The sequence below is a fragment of the Trifolium pratense genome, linkage group LG1 (genome assembly GCF_020283565.1).
Source record: "Trifolium pratense cultivar HEN17-A07 linkage group LG1, ARS_RC_1.1, whole genome shotgun sequence".
In the NCBI taxonomy this organism is placed as follows: domain Eukaryota; kingdom Viridiplantae; phylum Streptophyta; class Magnoliopsida; order Fabales; family Fabaceae; genus Trifolium; species Trifolium pratense.
The window spans coordinates 24968829-24990179 of record NC_060059.1 but is presented as its reverse complement, the minus strand read 5'-3'; the positions used below and the strand labels follow the sequence as shown (position 1 = coordinate 24990179).

Below are 21351 nucleotides of genomic sequence, written 5' to 3'. Positions count from 1 at the left end.
ATGGCTAACAACGCACGTCCTCTTAGGGACTACGCCGTTCCTTTCGAAGAAGAACCGCATTCGAGCATCGCGCCCCCTAACATCGAAGCAAGAAACTTCGAGTTGAAACCCGCTTTGTTGCAAATCGTGCAACAAAACCAGTTCTCTGGTTCCCCTACGGAGGATCCCAACCTCCATTTATCAGTGTTTGTGCAGTACGCAGACACGATCAAAGCCAATGGTGTCGAACCCGAAGCAATACGACTCCGTCTTTTCCCGTTCTCTTTAAGAGACAGAGCTAGAGCTTGGCTCCAAGCTCCACCTTCGAACTCCATCACTACATGGAACGAACTGAAGAAGCAATTCTTGGCTAGATATTTCCCGCCAAGCAAGACAGCTATGCTAAGAGCCCAAATCAACGGATTTAGGCAAAAAGATGGAGAATCACTCTTCGAAGCTTGGGAAAGATACAAGGATATGATAAGACTCTGTCCACACCACGGTTTAGAACAATGGCTCATAATCCATACCTTCTATAATGGGCTGCTTTACAACACAAGACTAACCATAGATGCAGCCGCCGGTGGAGCACTGATGGATAAACCATACCAAGAAGCCACCCAGCTTATAGAAAACATGGCCCAAAACCATTATCAATGGGGAAGCGAACGCGCTGCTATGGAGAAATCCCAAACAAAAGGCGGTATATACGAAGTAAGTGGCATAGACCATGTCAACGCCAAAGTAGAAGCCCTTACTCAAAAGTTGGAGAGTTTAACCCTGCCAACCACATCCACCGTAGCTGCAATCCAACCAAATTGCGAAGTATGTGGAGTCCCTGGTCACGTACCATCTGATTGTGCTATATTAGCCGGACTCGACCAAATACACTATGCCGCCCTGTCCAATAACTATAATCCCGGCTATAAGAATCATCCTAATTTATCTTATAGGAACAACAATACACTCAACCCTCCTACTCAAGCACCTCCAGGTTACCAAAAGCAAGGAGGACAACCAGCTGCACCTTATCCACCAAGGAAGTCTAACTTCGAGATTATGGCGGAGAAATGCTTAAACCAAAATGCTCAAACTAATGAGTTAGTAAAACAACTATCCACTAAGATAGATGCCCTAGCCACCCATAACAAAATGCTAGAAACACAGATTTCCCAAGTGGCACAACAGCAAGCAGCTATGGCTGCTCCAGCTGGCACATTTCCAGGACAACCTGAGCCTAATCCCAAAGGGCATGCAAATGCCATACATGCTATAATCACTAGAAGTGGGAAAGAATTGCAAGGTCCACCTGATCCTCGAGTCAAAGACTCGGGAAGCGTTAAGAAAACCGGCATGGAGGCCGAGAATAGTGAATCCCCAAAGGAGCCTGTGAGAGAAGCCGAAAATCCTCAATTAGGAGATAAGGAGGAGACAACCGAGAAGCTTACACCTGCTGCACCACCTGTTTACAAAACACCTATCCCTTTTCCTCAAAGATTAGCTAAGACTAAAACTGAAGGGCATTTTAAGAAATTTGTAGAACTTCTGAAACAACTAAACATAACCATACCTTTCTCGGAAGCAATAACGCAAATGCCCACATACTCGAAATTTCTTAAAGAAATTTTATCAAACAAGAGGAAATTAGACGAGGATAGTACAGTCGCACTTACCGAAGAATGCAGTGCCATATTCCAAAACAAAATGCCACCTAAACTTAAGGACCCAGGAAGTTTTTCAATTCCCTGCATAATAGGCAACTACGTAATAGATAAGGCACTATGCGACTTAGGAGCAAGTGTTAGTCTCATGCCCCTCTCGATCAGCAAAAAGTTAAACTTGAGTGATCTAAAACCTACTAGGATGTCTCTTCAACTAGCAGACCGTTCAGTTAAATACCCTGTAGGTATCCTAGAAAATATTCCAGTAAAAATCGGCCAGCTTTACATCCCTACCGACTTCGTAGTAATGGACATTACGGAAGATTCATGTATTCCAATCCTTTTAGGAAGACCATTCCTGGCCACAGCAGGAGCAATAATAGACGTTAAGCGAGGAAAACTTACTCTAGAAGTGGGCGAAGAAAAAATTGAATTTATTCTTTCTAAGTTCATGCAAACACCCGCCGTAGAAGACACTTGTTACGCTATAGACATAATAGATGAGTGTGTTAAAGAGATAGAGAAAGAATTACCTAAAGAGGCGGAGATCCTGAAACATCCTATAGATATAGACAATAGTTTAACAGAAGATCCACCGCTCGGACCTAATTCCACGCTTGAACCTAAACAACTCTCTCTGGAACTCAAACCGCTACCTAAGAACCTTAGGTATGAATATCTAGACGAAAATATGAGTCGCCCAGTCATAGTGAACGCTGACCTAAACCCGATAGAAACAGAAAAATTATTAGATGTCTTAAGAAAATATCCTGCTGCCTTAGGTTACAACATCTCAGACTTAAAGGGAATTAGTCCCTCTGTATGCATGCACCGAATCTTATTAGAGGAAGATGCAAAGACTTCGAGAGAACACCAAAGAAGAATAAACCCTATCTTAAGCGAAGTCGTTAAGAAAGAAGTGTTGAAACTCTTAGACGCAGGCATTATATATCAAATATCTGATAGCAAATGGGTCAGCCCTGTTCATGTAGTACCAAAGAAAGGAGGACTAACAGTAGTCAAAAACGAGAAGGGAGAATCTGTACCTAAGCGAGTGGAATCAGGATATAGAATGTGCATCGACTATAGAAAATTAAACAAAGCCACTCGGAAAGATCATTTTCCTCTACCTTTCATTGATCAAATGCTCGAGCGTCTAGCTAAACACTCCTATTTCTGTTATTTAGATGGATACTCTGGATTTTTCCAAATCCCAATACACCCCGACGACCAAGAGAAGACCACCTTCACATGCCCTGTAGGTACCTTTGCCTATAGACGTATGCCTTTTGGATTGTGTAATGCCCCTGCGACTTTCCAACGATGTATGATGGCGATATTCGCAGATTTTATAAACAATATAATGGAAGTATTCATGGATGACTTTTCTGTTTATGGGGAAAGTTTTGAAGGATGTCTCGCTAATTTAGAAATGGTATTACAAAGATGTGTTAAAGTCAACCTAGTACTAAATTGGGAAAAATGCCATTTCATGGTCCGTGAAGGATTAGTATTAGGACATATAGTTTCTAATAGAGGAATAGAAGTGGACAAAGCTAAAATCGAAGTAATAGAAAACCTTCAACCTCCCAAAACCATTAGAGACATAAGAAGTTTTTTAGGACACGCAGGTTTCTATCGGCGATTCATAAAAGACTTCTCTAAAATAACTAAACCCTTAACCGGCCTTTTAATGAAAGACGCCGAATTCATCTTTGACGACAAATGTATGGAAGCATTCCAACTCCTCAAGCAAGCCTTGATTTCCGCACCTATAATGCAACCTCCTGATTGGAATGAACCTTTCGAAATCATGTGTGACGCCAGCGATTACGCCGTAGGAGCCGTTCTAGGACAAAGAAAGGATAAAAAGCTACACGCTATCTATTATGCAAGTAGAACCCTAGACGCAGCACAACTAAACTATGCTACCACCGAAAAAGAACTCTTAGCTGTCGTATTTGCAATCGACAAATTCCGCTCATATTTGGTGGGATCTAAAATCATCATTTACACCGATCACGCAGCAATCCGATATCTTATGAGTAAAAAAGATGCAAAACCAAGACTGCTAAGATGGATACTGCTGCTACAAGAGTTCGACCTAGAAATCAAAGATAAGAAAGGCATAGAAAATACGGTAGCAGACCACCTATCTAGACTAGATGATATTAGGAAAGAACATATCCCAATTAACGATGACTTCCCTTGTGATAGACTGATCGCTCAATTAAATTTCTCCTTCGGCGAAGAAAAAGCTGGCAAGGAAGAAATAGAAACCGCTCTAGTCCAAACTACAGCCCCCTGGTATGCTGATTATGTTAACTACATAGCTGCCGGAATAATACCTCCTGAATTATCTTATCAACAAAAGAAGAAATTCTTCCATAATGTTAAACAATTCTATTGGGACGAGCCCCTTTTATTTAAAAGAGGCGTCGACGGAATTTTTCGTCGATGCATCCCCGAAGAAGAAATGCAGAGTGTCATTACCCATTGTCATTCCTCACCTTATGGAGGGCACGCAAGCACTTCTAAAACCGCTTATAAAATTCTACAAGCCGGCCTCTATTGGCCTAACCTTTTTAAAGATGTCCACGCGTTTATTGCAAAATGTGACCAATGTCAGCGTACAGGAAACATCTCAAGAAGAAACGAAATGCCACTCACAAACATCCTAGAAGTAGAAATCTTCGATGTTTGGGGAATAGATTTTATGGGACCTTTTCCATCCTCCATGGGCAACAAATTCATACTCGTAGCTGTAGATTATGTGTCAAAATGGATAGAGGCTATAGCCTCACCTACAAATGATGCGCGAGTAGTCACTAAGTTGTTTAAGAAAATCATTTTCCCTAGGTTTGGAGTCCCCAGGTTAGTCATAAGTGATGGCGGATCTCACTTCATATCAAAACAATTAGAGAATTTATTAAAGAAATGTGGAGTGAAACACCGAGTCGCCACACCATACCATCCACAAACAAGCGGCCAGGTTGAAGTCTCTAATAGAGAAATCAAATCAATCCTTGAAAAAACAGTTTCCACTTCTAGGAAGGATTGGGCCGCAAAGCTTGATGATGCTCTATGGGCATATAGAACAGCCTACAAAACACCAATAGGGACCACCCCATTTAGACTCGTCTATGGAAAGTCATGTCACCTGCCGGTGGAATTAGAACATAAGGCCTATTGGGCAGTTAAAGCCCTTAATATGGATTACCAAGCTGCCGGAAGAAAAAGGATTTTAGAATTACATGAACTAGAGGAACTTAGACTAGATGCTTACGAGAATGCCAAGATTTACAAAGAAAGAACTAAAAAATGGCATGACGGGCATATATTGAGAAAAGAATTCAAGGAAGGGGAACTTGTACTTCTCTTCAACTCTAGGCTAAGATTATTTCCTGGAAAACTACGTTCCAGATGGTCAGGACCATTTAAAATAACTAGAGTTTTTAAAAATGGGGCCGTAGAAGTCAAGAACGGATCAAACGAGACATTCATTGTTAATGGGCAACGTTTAAAACATTACTATTTCCCTAACGATAGAGATCACTACTCAAGTTTAAAGTTAGATGATCTCCCACCTGAAACCTAGACGTCTGCCCGAATTATTGTCAAGCTACCGACATTAAATGAAGCGCTGCATGGGAGGCAACCCATGTTTATATTTTATTTCTTATACTTTAATATTTTTATATTTTTAATTTTTATACTTTAATTCACATATTTTGTTGATCAGCACTAACCTTTTTGATTGTTTTTTCTCCTGGATATAGCAGATATTGAGTTAATTTTAAATAAAAAAAAGGGGGAAAAGAAAAAAAAAACGAAATGGAGGACAAAATGATAGTTAACTTCAGAAGCGCTACACAGAAAAAACGTTACGAAGACCTTTCACACCGAGTTACATCATTCCATGTTTTTCCAGACAGTTATGCCTTAGTTGCTTTAGGAATTTCTGAGAGCGTGAGATTCTTGATTAACCAACTAGGTTGGGACCGCTTCACTTTTTCCAACCCACCCACCTACCGAAATCTGACTCTGGAATTCCTGAGTGCATTTAGGTATGAGCCGACACGTGGAAATCCCATACATGGAGGTCTTGTCAGTTTTAGATTGTTCGAAAAATCCTACCATCTTACCACCCGAGAAATAGCTGAATACCTAGGAGTGCCTTGTGGCCCAGATGCTTTCACTAAGATACAAGAAGATACTTTTATGGAAAGTGAGCTTCAACGCTTCTGGGGCAGCATTTCGGGCAACCCTAACTCACCCCCCGATGAAAGACTAAGCACAGCAATCCATAACCCGGCAATAAGATACTTCCATATGATTATTGCTCACACCTTTTTCGGAAAACCCCCCAATGTCACAACCGTCAGTAGGGAAGAACTGTTCATAATGTTTTGTGGATCACAAAGTCGACCACTCAATGCTGCATCCTTCCTACTTGACAGCATAGCCAAATTCACCAAAGACCCAACTCGCCACATAGGCATTGGTGGTTTTGTCACCATCATAGCTAGAGCCTTAGACCTCTACACCCCCCTGTCACAGATTGACCTCTCTATAGGAGTAGAACCCATGGGAATTGAATATTGCTTCAACAACCACCTGATTGGAAACCTTGGCCCTGATACCTTCCAGTTATTGATCAACCTTGAGCCTGTTCATGAATTCACTCTGCCGTACAATACCAAAACTAGTGTACACGATAAAAAGAACTGGCTCTATAACTTGGAGGGACAAGATGAAACTGACCCCGAAACACCACCATTTTACTACATTCTTAATGACCCAGAACCACCACTTTTCTTTTACACACCTGCACCTCCATCACCTACCCCTACAGCTGCTTCTACCTCACCACCTGACTGTGGAGTTGCCATTGCCGGCATGCAGAAAGAACTCGTTGCTCTTCGTACGGATCTTGCAACTTTAAAAGGAGATTTCTATCGATTCATGGACTTGGTCATAGAACAGTTCGATCGTTGTTCGGACCAGATTCGCGCCATCCAAGTGCCTCCCGCTGCGCCACAACCAAGTGGCTGATCGCAAAATTTTACTTTATTTTTTTCTTTCACAACCAGACATTGCTTTAAATAAATCGTGAAAGAAGATATTTATTTCATGTTAGAGATCATCACATGCATCACAAAGACAAATTTTATTTTTCGTATGCATATTTTTATATTTTGGATAATCATATTTCTTTTTTATAGTTATTATTTTTAGTACCACTTTATTATTATATAACGCAAATTATTAAGTATATTTATTTACGCATTTACGCCGGTCACAAAAATTTATCAAACGATATTTAAATTTCAATTGTGACTAGTACCAAAGCCACGGCCGGCGCTACACAAGGCCACGGCCAGCACCATATAATTAAAACTGGCGCCATACCATGTAATATCAACATGGCTGGCGCCTTAGAGACTTACACCACAATACATTCATTCTTATACTTATACGTAGTGGGTATAGTATCCAATGCCTTCAACAATTATTTGGTCAAAATAAATAAAGTTCACATGTGAGTAGTCATGCATGCAATAGTTCTTCATGTGTCATTGTCATTGTCATAATGCATGCTATTATTTTCTTGAAAATACTACCTCATGTGAAGCTTTCTTGAGATGCCTGACATATTACTATTTCCTATTTATTCACTTTTGACCATTTCAACAAACAATTCATTCATTACTTTTTCTATTCTCCTAAGTTTATTATACCAACATACCATATAATTTCCCTCTCTTTATTACACCACTCAATTTCCATGGCAAACCAACCAGCACCCCTCATGTATCGGCCGGGACAAGAAGGTTATACACAAAGAAATATCTTTAAAGCTCTCACCAAAAGGGACTTTGTTCCCACTAGGTATGCTGATAAAGGTTGTTTAAGAAAACTAGGATTATATGATAGTGTGAATTATATGCTTGATACTCTTGATTTGAATTTTTTCTTGAACCAAAAAGATGTTGGGTATTTTCCACTAACTATAGAATTTCTCAGCTCTCTTATTTTAATAAATCCTGATAGTTCAAACGGCATTGCTCGTTTTCGATTGCAAAATAAGGAATACGAATTGACTTATGATCAAATTGCAAATCTTTTGCGTATTCCTTATGGCGATGGTGTAATGTATAGTATCCCCGAAAACGAGCAATGGGAAGAAAATGCTAGATTATTTTGGCATTCTATTACGGGAAGACGCTTGGAGAGCTTTGAGGGTAATGCAGCCTCCTCCATTCACAATCCCGCCGTCCGATATTTTCGACAATTACTTGGTTACACTATTTTCGGGCGGATGAATTCTAACAAAGTCAACGCCAAAGAGCTTTTCTTTCTATATGCCATTTTTAATAATATCAAAATTAATTCTGTTTCTTTCATGCTCTCACATATGCGCTCATTTGTTGCAAAGAAAGGAGACATTATGTTTGGGGGTTTAATTACAACACTTGCTAAACTCCTAGGACACGGAGACGAGTTCGCCGGTCCGTTGCCTTCTTTTTACATTGATCTTAACACGGTTAAGAGCATGAAATTAATTAAGGAACGACAAAGTGTTTACTACTTGTTAATTAATAATGAAGTGTTCCCTAATTTCACTCTTCCTAACCCGGACCGCACCGATGTTCGGATTCCTGGAAACCTTTTTTATGATAATACTGCTGAGGAACCTATGACTGACCCGACTCCCACGCACATTACTGATGATGTTGCCGCTGGTGGGAGCCATGATTTTGTTCCACCTGCACACACTACATATTTTTCTAACACTTTTGCAGGAAGTGCATCCTCCTCTCGCCATTACACCGATGATGAGCGCGATAATCTCTTATATAATGTGCATCAACAACAAGCGGAGATGATGGGACAAATAAACTCAATGCACGCCCAACAAAATCAAATACTCCAAAATCAAGAACAAATTCAAGGCCGTTTTGACCGATGGGAAACTGCGGAGGCACAACGTCAACAGCAACTTGAACGTGTCATTTATAACTTAAGCGAATTCAGGATGCAGTTTGACAACTTTCAACGATACCAACAACCTCCACCATGATTGATAATACTCCCAGGTTTCACGTTCCTCTCCTTCTTTCAAGTCATAACATTGGGGACAATGTTGGATTTAAGTTTAGGGGAGGACTTTATCACTTTTATCATTTTATTTCCCAGTTTTTATTTTAATTTATCTTTGCAAATAAAACTTTCGGGTTATTTTTAAATTTTTCCAATCTTGAGCCATAACAAAAAATTTTTTTTTTTTGAGAAACAATGCACTTTAGATGTTCCTAAGTCATTGACGTAATTAAACTAAATCCTCTTATCAGTATGTTTTCCTACTAGCTATATCATTTTAACACCATAAATTTCTTAGTTATGTAGATCAATTTTGATACTTGCCAAATCCCGAATTTAAATCTCTTAAACTTTACTAATTCTTGAGTAAACCCAGTGGTAGTCGGCACCATCTACGATCACTATCTAAGTAGTAGAATCGACGAAAATAAGTGAATGATTTCGAAAAAAATATATGTATAAAGATAGTATAAATCTAAAAGGGACTACGCATTCTAAGTTAGGTGACTCTCACCCGGTCATTTAGCCCAACTGCGAAACACCTAAAAGATGCAAAACTATCATTGGTTGAAATAAAAATAAAAAAAAAAAAGAATCGAATCATAATCACTAACAGGTTCGCTATCATGTGTGTGTGAATAGATAACGGGCTTAATGTGATTACCACGGGTTAAAAGGGGATGACGAAAGAAGAAATGAAAGTTAAGTTCGGGTAATGGCAAAATATATCGGAACGGTCTATATAAGGAAGAAATTCATGATCACTTTTGGTTTGTGTTTCCATGATATCTTTAGTGGGGATAAACAAGCAGATTTGAATGATTCGGTAGAAATTAAATAAGTGGCTTTGAGGATGTCTTTAGTTTTGTTTTCTCTATCACTAAATGTTATATCTTTTTGCTTGAGGACAAGCAACGGTTCAAGTTTAGGGGAGTTTGATAACACCGAAAAATGCACTATTTTATCACTATTATTTTTTTAAGTATCTTAATATTTTTGTCTAAATTATCCTAGTATTAATAAAATAATTATTGTTTTTTATGAAACTTACAGATATGTACCGAGACCAAAAAAATATCAAAGAAACAAAACAAGTGGGCCAGCCCACAGTTGAGGCCAGCAGTGCCGGCCACACAACTATGGCGCCGGCCACAAAGCAAAAGAAGTGGCGCCAGCCACATGAATTAAGGGGCCAGCCATGCATATTGTGGCGCCAGCCACACCTAAATTAAAGGAGCACATGCAAAAATATTAAACAACACATGGCGCCAGTCATGTGTTGCGTGGCGCCAGTCGTGAGCGATTCTTCAGGAAAAAAATATCAGTCCTCATCTTCGTTGAATCCTTATCTTCGTTGAATGAAATCAGTTACGAATCGTGGGGAGAAAGTAAAGGAACTGAAAGGAGAAAAAGGAGGACTTCAACTCCTCACTCACAGCCTATATATAGATGCATTCAGAATGAAAATAGGAGCATCTTCCACTACGACAAGTTAGAGCTTAAGAGAAAAAACACTTACTTTAAATTCTGAGAATTAAGTTTACTGCTTTACGTGTTGAGAGCTGCAGCTTGTCCTTTGTTTCCTGTTCAAATACCAGTTTCGGTTTTGTAAGTTACATTAATCAATATATTTAGTTTTATTTTCCAAATTCCAGTTACTGCTTACTTTAATTATTTTAATTCCTGTCTTGTTTTATTTGCTACTGTTATTGCATGTTCTTTAATTTTCCAGCACCAATAAATATATTGCAGTATCCATATCTATGTTTTCTTTTTCCCGTAACTATTATTATTATTGCATGCCTTTATTTGTAATTATGTCCAACTAATTTAATATAACTGGTATGTGAAATAGGAGTCTGATATGAGTTCGGTAATTAAACTGTGAACTAAATTTTCAAGTCTAGTTTTCTGTTTCAGTTTTTAAATGAACAATAGATTATAATTTTGCACGATAGTGAAAATTAATTAAAGTATGAATTAACAGAACGATTGTTTGAAATTTATACTAGATAGTAAAAACTGAACATTAACTTTAATATCGCGACAGCTCTTTAAGGTTAATTAAATTATATTAGTTTTCAAAAAGTATTTTATGAATTAATGATTGAGCGACAGCAAAACATCTTATTTATATAATATAATATAAGTCCAACAGTGCTATGGCATGAGTTCTATATTTTTAAACTAGTATCGTTTTGTGAAAACTAGACCCTTTTAGTAAATTTAATTGATTTCCAAACAATATTTTTTATAAGTAAATGTTAGAGCGAAAAGTGATACATTTATTTTATTATTATATAATATAACTCAATAGCGCGAAAGTGTGAGATGAATATTTTTAAATCAATTTAAAAGACTGAACTTTTCAAAACACAGTGTTTATTACCGAACCCATTGAAGTACCTAAAGTAACATTCCAGTTAGTTAAAATCCAACTTATTTAAAACCAAATTCTTAATAGTCACTGTTATTTAATTTAATTATTTTATTTCTAGGTAATTATTTTACAAACCCCTTTTTAATCATTATTAAGCCTTAACCTTACATTATATTAAAAACATAAGCGAAATTTTAACAAATAGTCTCTGTGGGATCGATAATCTTTTATAACTACACGATAAGTCTGTGCACTTGCAGAAATATCGCAACACTAACCTTTCAGGAAATGGGAATGGATCAGTTTTCATTAGCGTCTACAACTACAATCTCAGCATGCATTATCCTCCTACTACCTATGGAACACCTGTCCTTTCCTATTATCCTCCACTGAGGCCTCCTTCTGCATTTGGTAACAAGAGGGCTGTGTTATTTGGAATCAGTTATGCTGACACGGCGGCTCCGAGGAAGCTTAAAGGTTCTGTGAACAAGGCTAAACTCATGAAACAATTTTTGATTGACAAGTTGGGATTTCCTAGCAATTCCATATACATGCTCACAGGTACTTTCTCTTCAACTATTATTTATGATAATACTGGTACTAGTGCAAATTTATATATTTAACACTTTTTATATATGACCTGCAGATGATTCAGAGGAGAAAAACACAATCCCAACAAAAAGTAACATGCGAACGGCCATGAGGTGGCTAGTTGAGGGCAGCAAACCAGGGGACTCGTTGGTGTTTTACTTCTGTGGACATGGATCACGGGTTAAAGACCGTAACATGGATGAGGTTGATGGGTATGATGAAGCAATATGTCCTGTTGATTATGAACACGAGGGTATGATACTCGATGATGAAATCAGTGCCACAATTGTTAGGCCTCTACCTCATGGTGCCAAACTCCATGCCTTCGTTGATGCATCCTTTAGTGGGACAGTTCTTGACTTATCATTTTTGTGCAAGATGAACCGGTGAGTTAATTATGAATTAATGCTATTTTATATAAGATGACTTGATTTATTAAAAAACACACTTTAGTAGCGTATGTTTGGTTCAAGCAGGATTGGTTCTTTTGGTTGGAAAGATCATAGACAACGGAGAGCCGGTTACAAAGGCACAAGTGGAGGGATAGCAGTTTGTATTTCAGCCTGTGATGACAAAGATGGAAAAGCAGCAAGCAAATCGGTTAGTAGTAATGCATTATGCATCATTTTTTTTTCTATTCTAATGGTTGATATAAATCAGTTAGAATCAATATACAGAATTGTCACTGAAAACAAAGTTTTTTGCTGGTTAATTAGGCCTTGACTTACAGTTTCCTCCAAGTCATGCAAGATGTACCTAAATTGACATATGGTCGCTTGCTCAATGCTATGCTCTTTACAATCCAATGGGCTAAAGCTGGAAAGATTGAACTAAAAGGCCAAGATCTTGCAAGGACCACTTCGCAACAATATGCTCAAGTATTGCATCAGTTATATACAAGGCTGAGATTCTCATTAATTATTTTATTTATAGCATATTAACTTACACAAAGTTGATTTAAATGTATTTTTTGCAGGAGCCGCAACTGTCGTCTTCTGAGAAGTTTGATATTTCTACCAAGTTGTTTATAATCTGACACAAATAAAAGCATTGTTGAATAAAATGGGCGCAGGAACAGAAAAAGACTAATGTCCAGTTGGGAATAAGGAAAGTACTTGGATTGGATGTATACTATGTACCGACTCATTTGTGCTGTCCAACCACTAGCTGTTCTAAACATTGATGTAGATTAAGACACTTTTGACAATAAACTACTCTCTCTGATTTATGTGTATATGATTCATTGAGGAAGTGAATGAGTTATGTAAATTACATTATTGATTTTTGGTTCGGTGTTTGCTTGTTCTTTGCTGAGATAAATACAATCTTTTTCCGAGAAGCTACGAAGATGAATTAGTGAATGCATTATAAAGTTGTTGTAAAACATTATCAACGAGGATAAGAGCAATCACAAAGAATACGGTCTAGGGGAAGTTGACAATGTATCAGATCCAATACAATAATACTGTTATAGGACATTAAGTACAGACAGGTATAGAAGAATGAAAATGAAGGCAATGTAAAGAATCAACCATCTCAAAAGTCTAAGAACCTAAATAAAAGCACACAAATGGTTTTATAACAGTATAACACTTTTGTATCTTGAATATAAGAATGTAAGAAAGTTCATTCTTTCAAAATTCAGCAGGCAAACATGTTAGTACTAATCCACATAAATAGTGTCATTAAATTATCAAAGCAAATAGTGTCAATAAATGATGTGCATAAAAAACATTGAATAATTTTTTGTTACCCCAAGCAGATTTAAAGGGTAACAACTAACAATAGAAACAAATATGTCAAAAGGAAAATGTAGGAAATCTGAAAATATTAAATCAAATAGGATTTACACATGAGAAACATAAAAATATGAGGCAACTCCATTATAAACTGAAGGCACAACAACTAATGTAAGTGGTTGTTTCAGGTAGCATGTTTTGGTTTTGGCCTAAGCCTTTAATCTCACACTGTCCCTAAAAATATCAACTTAATTAGTATTAGTTTCATCTTCTCCCTACTTTTTTTTTCTTTTCTGTAACAGGTCATAGTCATAGAAAACCAAATATTACAAGCAACAAACTCTTATGCGATGAGTCAAAATAAAAACTCTAATACTAAGCCATATCATAAAAAACTTTATTCTCCAATGCCATCATTCTGTCATCTTCATCTCAGCAATCAATTAGTGACTTTATAAATAAAAAACTAAAAAGCAATCAACTAGTGAATATGTGATAGAAAGCATATTTTGAAAATTTGGTAAATATCCATTGGTTTTGATACAATTCCTTGTCCAGTAGAAAAGACAAATAGAATGTGATTCTATATGTCCATAATGTCACATCCCATAAAGGTTCCAACACACTTGATTTAATGGACACACCTCCAACTGAAGATCATCATCATCATTCTTAAAATATAAATTCCTTCTTCACTGATCTGGCTTAAATAAAACATTCTGCAAAACTCCAAAAGATGGCAACCAGAAGAGCAAGATGCAGCAAGTGTGGCAGGGCAATACTAGTGCCAATAGAACTAGAAGAGTATGGCTATGCCACTTCCATAACTATGATATGTTCTGGTTGCAACTCTCGAGGTTTCTCCCAGCAACCCGATTACCCTTTTGTCAACAACAACGCACCTCCTCCTCCCGCCTATGGGAGACGTTTGTCTTGGCCGCAGACACTGATGGCCCCGCAACATTCAATGGCACCTCCTTCTCCATATGGTAACAAGAGGGCTGTCTTATTTGGTATTAGTTATGGTAATCGTGCTAACAGCCTTAAAGGTTCTCTCAATGATGTTCATTGCATGAAATACTTTCTCACTCAAAACTTGGGTTTCCCTGCTGATTCCATTCACATGCTCACATGTATTATTAACTACCTAGCTAGCTCTTTTATATGACATAATAATAAAGTTAATGATTGAAATTGCATCTCTTCTAGTGAGGAAAAGACGCATATATCTATCCTCTCCAAACGACAACTACGAGACTTGACCGTCCTTTTCTATTATAGCTAAATGCTAATGATGCTTATTGTCAATTTGTCATTGTTCAATATACTTGTTGCGTTACATGTTTCATATTTCATATGCACCTGCAAAGTAATCTTGTCATAATTTAGATGCTAATTTCCTATAAGATGGTAACTATTATGGTTTAACTAGCCAATAAGATAAGATCTAAAGCTAATAGCCAAAAATGGTCTCAATCTAAATCCTTTCATCCTATTCTATCTATATTTCTATATAATAACATAGAAATTTGACCTGCAGATGAACCAGGGGAGAGAAATCCGATGAGAATCCCAACAAAATATAACATGCGAATGGCAATGAGGTGGTTGGTTGAAGGTTGTCAACCAGGGGATTCATTGGTGCTTCACTTCTCAGCACATGGATCAAGGGAAGTGGACCATAGCATGGATGAGGTTGATGGGTATGATGAAGCTATATGCCCCGTTGATTATGAGAGCGAGGGGAAGATTCTCGACGATGAAATCAACGCTACAATTGTTAGGCCTCTACCTCATGGTGCCAAACTTCATGCTGTCATCGATACATGCTTTAGTGGGACAGTTCTTGATTTACCATTTATGTGCAGGATTAACAGGTTAGTATATGTAGATATGTTGCCATGAATCATTAATCATTAATTACAAAACATTTCATATACAAATGTTTGAAATAGATCGAAAATAAGATGACAGTTTTGTTATTAAGAATAAAAACATGACAGAAAACACTTGCTCAAAATAAACAGAGACGCTAATAAACCTTGATATGATTTTGTTTCTTTTGAGTAAAACAGAAAAGGTTATTATGGATGGGAAGATCATAGACACCCCAGAGCTGGCTACAAAGGCACAAGAGGTGGGCTAGCAGTTTGCATTTCAGCTTGTGATGATGATGGAAGTGCAGCAGACACATCGGTTAGTAAACTTATTATTAGTAATGCTGATGCATACCTTTTCCCCTGCCATTGATTTTTGTGAACCGGAGAATGTAACTTTCCTCTGATTCAAGGCTTTGATTGGTTTATATTAGGCTTTTAGCGGTATGGAAAGTGCTGGTGCCTTGACTTACAGTTTCATCCAAGCCATGCAAGTTGGACGTAACCTGACTTATGGTCAATTGCTAAATGGCATGCGTTCTACAATCCGCGGAGCTAGAGAAAAGTTTGGTCCAGATTATCAAGAGCATGTCATGGAGAATCGACAGCAGTATGCTCATGTAATACATCAGTTCCATACAAACATATTGATATTATTATTACTATAATAATAACCTATACGAAGCTGATTCAAAATGGATTTTGTTTGCAGGAGCCACAACTGTCGAGTTCTGAGAAATTTGATATTTATTCGAAGTATATTGCAATGTGAAAGATAACCGGGAGTGGGCACTGAAAAATAAAATGAATAGACATGTTGGTCTTGTTTGTAGTAAATAAAATATGTCAATTTGGGGAAGGAAAATAAAAGTCCATCGGAGAGATTTTGCTTTAAACAAACAGGGGAAATGATGTAATACTGCTACCTCATTGTGCCAAAAAAGGATCGGAAAATGTTGATTTGTAAATTTGAAAGAGTGATCCATGAAAAGTTGAATACTGAGCTAGCTAGTTCTGCAATTTCATGCATGCTTTTCTGTTACATCTCATGAATTACAATCTCATCTATTTTCATTTATCTATAATTTCATTTATCTATAGGACACGTACAAGCTTCTTCAAATGGAGAGTGACTCAAATTTTTTTATGGTGTATTCAAATTCTAGAAATAAGAGGTCTAAACACAATAGGTTTTTAGTTATTTAAAAGTTACTTTCAATATCCTTAATGAAAAATAAAATTAATAAGGGTTGCACTTCTATTGCACACCAAACAAAATTTTGCTTTTATCAATCCAATAAAATACTATTGTCTTTTTCAGATAAAAAAAAATATTATCTATCAACGGTGGCCAATGAGACACAAGCACATGCCTCAATGGAGTGCTGTATAATTTCAGAGCATTATGTTGACGCAGGTTTAATCTTCCATTATTATGGCACTGGGACAAGCACTGCGATTACCAACTAAAAACTAGATAACAATGTCGTATTCATTATCTTGCCAGACTTACAAAAAAAAAATATTATCTTGCCAGGCTCTATATATATGGACACGATCGTAACTATAACTAAATCCTCATTTATGCAAAAAAAAAAATAATCGCTACGTACTAGGTTTAAGTAATTGACTATATCCATTTACAGGATTATGTAAATCTTGGGAGTTCTCAATCAACCGTATTTAAGAAATCAAATTCAGTTATCTTAGTAGCTTTCTCAACCCGCACCATTTTGTACATTAGTACCTTTCCCTAAGCTAGATACCGGAAGATGGTTGGGTTATCTCTGTCCCTCTCCAGGTAGTCCCGAGTGATGAGATCTTCAATCCGCTTCTTGATTGCTTTGATATCAGGCTATAAATCAAATTTTAAAAATTGCAAATTAAAATGTGAAAAAAATCATTTAGCTATCTGAAATTTATATAGCAATTAAGGTATTTGAGTATCAAAACCTCGTTTTACACTAGCAAAGATAAATTCATTCAAGCACGTGTTTTACCGTGAACATGTGGCCCAACTGCTCAACGCACTCCAAAACTAATTTTTGATGGTCCAAAACTTTCCTACTCTTCATAATGCGCACAATTATAGCTTCAATAGCATATCGCCGGTCTGTGTCAACATATTCAAGAACCTTCTTCCTTTCATCAACGGGTGGTAGAGGGATCTTGTTTTTGTGTTAGGCTCCTTAACAAGGATCTTGTATTTTGCGCAAGAGAGAATAAAGCAATATAGCTAAATCTTCATCAGTTAAATTCAGCTGAGTCATAATCTCTGAATAACTCAACTTATCCGCAGTGTTGATATCCATCCACGGACAAGATACAAACAGACTTACCCTTTGCATGTAGTCTGGGCAGGAGTCGGACTCGATCCAGATTGTGGCCTTTTTTTGTAGTAATCGGCAGTATTCTCAAGCATCTGCACCTCAAAATCGTTTTTATAATGCACCATATTTCCCATACCAATCTCAACAAATATGTCGAGAACATTTTTCAACAATGATCTATCAATTTGTTCACCCTCACGTTCTTTGTCAATCTGCAACATGATCGCCCAACCTACAGATCAATGTGACCGGATGTGGTTTTATTGAATACATTAAATCTATGGTGGGGAAACCTCCACGGTTTATGTTTTTCTCACTCACTGTTGTAAATTTTGTTTGAATTCTTTTTGTCATATACTCTTTTTTCCAAATTTATTTTGTAGGTTCTGCCTTCAATAACAGACGAGCATGGTGAATTCATGCTGAGGGAGCTTGTCCGGAAGTGGTTAAACTACAAGACTATGGTTAGGTTGCTTTAGCATGCATTGCTTCTCATATCTTGATAAATATTTTACTCAAAAACAATCCGGACAGTATATTGAGCTTGTTCGGAGTATTTGAGTAAAGTATTTATCAAGATACAATCCTAATCATGGTCTTGTAGTTTAACCACCGGACAAAATCCCTCAGCATGATTTCATCATGATTGTTTGATATGGAAGGCAGAGCTACAAAATAAATTTGTAAAAAAAGAGTATACAACAATTCAAACAAAATTTATAACAGTGAGGAGAAAAAACATAAACATGAATTTCCCTACCGTAGATCTAAATAAAAACACTTTATATTTGTCATAAAGCTCTTGTGAATAGTCAGCCTTCTGAGTACACATGATATGAATGGTTCTGTGATGATTTGACTAAAGGAAAAATAATCAACAAAACCCAAAACTAATTGTTAATAAACATTGTTTATTAACGATTAGTTTAAACAATACAACAGAGTAAAAGAAACAACATACAATCAACAAAATCCAAGACTAACCACCATATACCCGTACAGCCTCATCCACTCCTGAGCATTCATCTGATATTCCGATGATTCTGATGATCCTTTGAGAACTAACTTCAATTTTCTAATCTCCTTCTGCACGATCGCCTAGCCTTGTTCGTAAGGAATGGGTCCGCCAAGCGCAACATCAATGTCTTCCATCTCTTCCACTTCTTCTGTGTCATCAAGATCAAAATTACCAGCGAAGATGTCTGCTATGTTACCATAAAAGTCAACAGCATCATCCAGATCGGATTCCGGCGAATCCCGCACTTCCAGCTCCACTTTCAAACCATCTTGGGCTAGGAGAGTAAGACACATCCTGAATCACGCTAAGCGTAATCAACAACTGAACGAATATAGTCTTCGTCGGTGTCAAACATCTTGTTAGGCTCGGGAGGTAACGCGGTTTTCACCTGGTTATACAAAATTGGAATCATGTCTTCACCACCCGCTAATCCAAGAAGAGGATGATGCGTCAACATTTGATTCAGAATCCACTCCAAAATCGGTCGAGGCATGGTGCCTTGACTTACAGTTTCATCCAAGCCATGCAAGTTGGACGTAACCCGACTATGGTCAATTGCTAAATGGCATGCGTTCTACAATCCGCGAAGCTAGAGAAAAGTTTGGCCCAGATTATCAAAAGCATGTCATGGAGAATCGACAGCAATACGCTCATGTATTACATCAGTTCTCATACAAACATATTTATATTATTAATGTAATAATAACCTATAAGAAGCTGATTCAAAATGAATTTTGTTTGCAGGAGCCATAACTGACGAGTTCTGAAAAATTTGATATTTATTCAAAGTATATTGCAATGTGAAAGACCGGCCACCCTTCCGGTTCAATTACATGTCCGATCCAACATTTTTTTAGTATGCTTAACAAGTGCCCCGAGGGCGTGCCCCGAGGGCGTGCCCCGAGGGCGTGCCCCGAGGGCACTGTTTAGCATGACCCTAAACAAAGGAAAATGCTAAACGTGCCCCGGGCATTAGTTAAGCATACTAACATGGAAGTTTTATCTTAAAACTTGTGCATTTAATACCTTAAAAACATAAAAAGTTATCTCTCAAGCAATAACTTTATCTTTAATTTTCTTTTTTAGTATGTTTAACAAGTGTCTCGGGTGCACTGTTTAGCATGACCCTTAAACAAATTGTTTTCATCTATTTTTTCCTCGTTTAAACAAATTGATTTCAACAGCAAAAACAAGGTAATCAAATGCACAAAGCAAGTACAATATCACATTCAATCATTTAACAAAGACACATTTTATACATGAATTTATCAATTTATTCTTTGTAAAATAACTTTTAATACCTAGGTCCTTCCAGTTATCCTCTGTTACTTAAAAAGTATGACCTATATGTTACAAATTACAAACTTAAAGAACCTATTTGTTACAGACTTAAAACTTACCTCTGGATGCATTTTTCCCATTTAATATTATATCAAGTAATGCTATGGATAAAAAAGTCATCCTTGGTCCATTGATTGATTGATTAATTAATTAACCTATTGCCAAAATCCCTAAAAAAAAACGCAGCTGAACACTGTAAAACCAGGATGCTCACAGTCACAGAGTCCATCTTTTATTTTTCAAACCATCAACAAATCACAAGGTCAATCAATTGGTAGTGTTGGATTATACTTTATGCTCACAGTCAGAGTCCATCTTTTATTTTTCAAACCATCAACAAATCACAAGGTCAATCACTTGGTAGTGTTGGATTATACTTGCCACAGCCGGTATTTTTGCATGCATGGTCAATTGTATGTAGCGACTAGCGATGTCTAGAGTTAATAGTAAAGAAGGTTTAAAGATTTTGATCAATGATCCAGATAACAAATCAACTTCAACAACAAGAAGGGTCAGTTTGGTTGGAAGAAAGTGAGAAGGAAGAAAAACACAAAAACCAAGGATCATAAATGTTGTGTTCAAAGAAAGAAAAAAAATGTTGTGTTCTAAGAGGTTTTCATAAATCTCAAAGTGTAATAATTCAATAACAAGAGAAGATCAGGTATTTTAGCATTGATTTCTGTTCAGATAGGTCTTGCCTCAATCATTTTAATGTCATGTTTGATATTTGTATATGTGTTAGTGCCTTTTTAGGATGTTATGCCCCTTTGATTATTTTTGTTTAAATGGGTATTTAGATTTTATGAAAAGGTTGAATTTTTGTGTTGTTTTTCATGTATTAGGTGTTGTATGTGGGGGAAGGCTTTGTCTACACAAGCTCACCCTCATAAGGAGTTGGCTAGGATGCTGCATAAAACTATGATAAAGGTGTAAAATAAAACTACTACAGGTGTGTGGGAGGTTAAACAAGAAGAAAGGAAGAATATTATAAGACTACTACAGGTACATCTACACTACTGAACATTTTCGGACCAAATTCCTCTCAATCTCATATCCTACCAATTAATTAGGAAATAATCAAATCAAATTGCAACATCATCAATTTCAAGTTGCACACAAAGAATATGGTAATCTTAAAATAAAGCATGTGTTCCTTTTCTATAACGCAAGAGAGAATCAAGAACAGGTGCAGCATCTGGTTCTTCAAGGTAAGTGATCAGAATTCATACAACATGTTGCTTCTGGTCTAACATGAGTTGTTGCCGTGGAACTTTGGTTTCCAAGTACATGCTAAAAGTGGCATAAGAAAAATTAAATTGTAAAATTGATAA

The 21351-nt window shown here is 37.0% G+C and overlaps 2 protein-coding genes, 1 non-coding gene and 1 pseudogene across 6 annotated transcripts; 3 read left to right on the top strand and 1 right to left on the bottom strand.

Moving 5' to 3' along the window:
* On the top strand, nt 1–5238 carry LOC123890953 (annotated as a pseudogene).
* LOC123903363 lies at nt 379–485 on the bottom strand. The gene has a single exon (XR_006807940.1). It is a non-coding gene; the product is annotated as a small nucleolar RNA R71 (small nucleolar RNA).
* Nucleotides 5239–10071: 4833 nt separating the features above from the next.
* On the top strand, nt 10072–13118 carry LOC123906735 (metacaspase-3-like). Its single transcript, XM_045956716.1, has 6 exons — nt 10072–10352; nt 11428–11685; nt 11771–12101; nt 12192–12315; nt 12432–12593; nt 12692–13118. Exons 2-6 carry the CDS (start codon nt 11460–11462, stop codon nt 12749–12751), a joined length of 903 nt encoding a protein of 300 aa, XP_045812672.1. The 5' UTR covers nt 10072–10352; nt 11428–11459; the 3' UTR covers nt 12752–13118.
* Nucleotides 13119–14094: 976 nt separating this feature from the next.
* LOC123906720 (metacaspase-3-like) lies at nt 14095–16360 on the top strand. Of its 4 annotated transcripts, none has more exons than XM_045956710.1 (5): nt 14095–14479; nt 14995–15331; nt 15530–15650; nt 15766–15951; nt 16044–16360. In XM_045956710.1, the coding sequence occupies exons 1-5, from the start codon at nt 14191–14193 to the stop codon at nt 16101–16103; spliced, it is 993 nt and encodes a 330-aa protein (XP_045812666.1). In that variant the 5' UTR covers nt 14095–14190; the 3' UTR covers nt 16104–16360. The 4 variants fall into 4 exon arrangements, with proteins under 4 accessions (XP_045812666.1, XP_045812671.1, XP_045812657.1 ...); XM_045956715.1 differs by having other exon boundaries at nt 14116–14443; XM_045956701.1 differs by having other exon boundaries at nt 14116–14503.
* The last annotated feature ends 4991 nt before the right edge of the window (nt 16361–21351 follow it).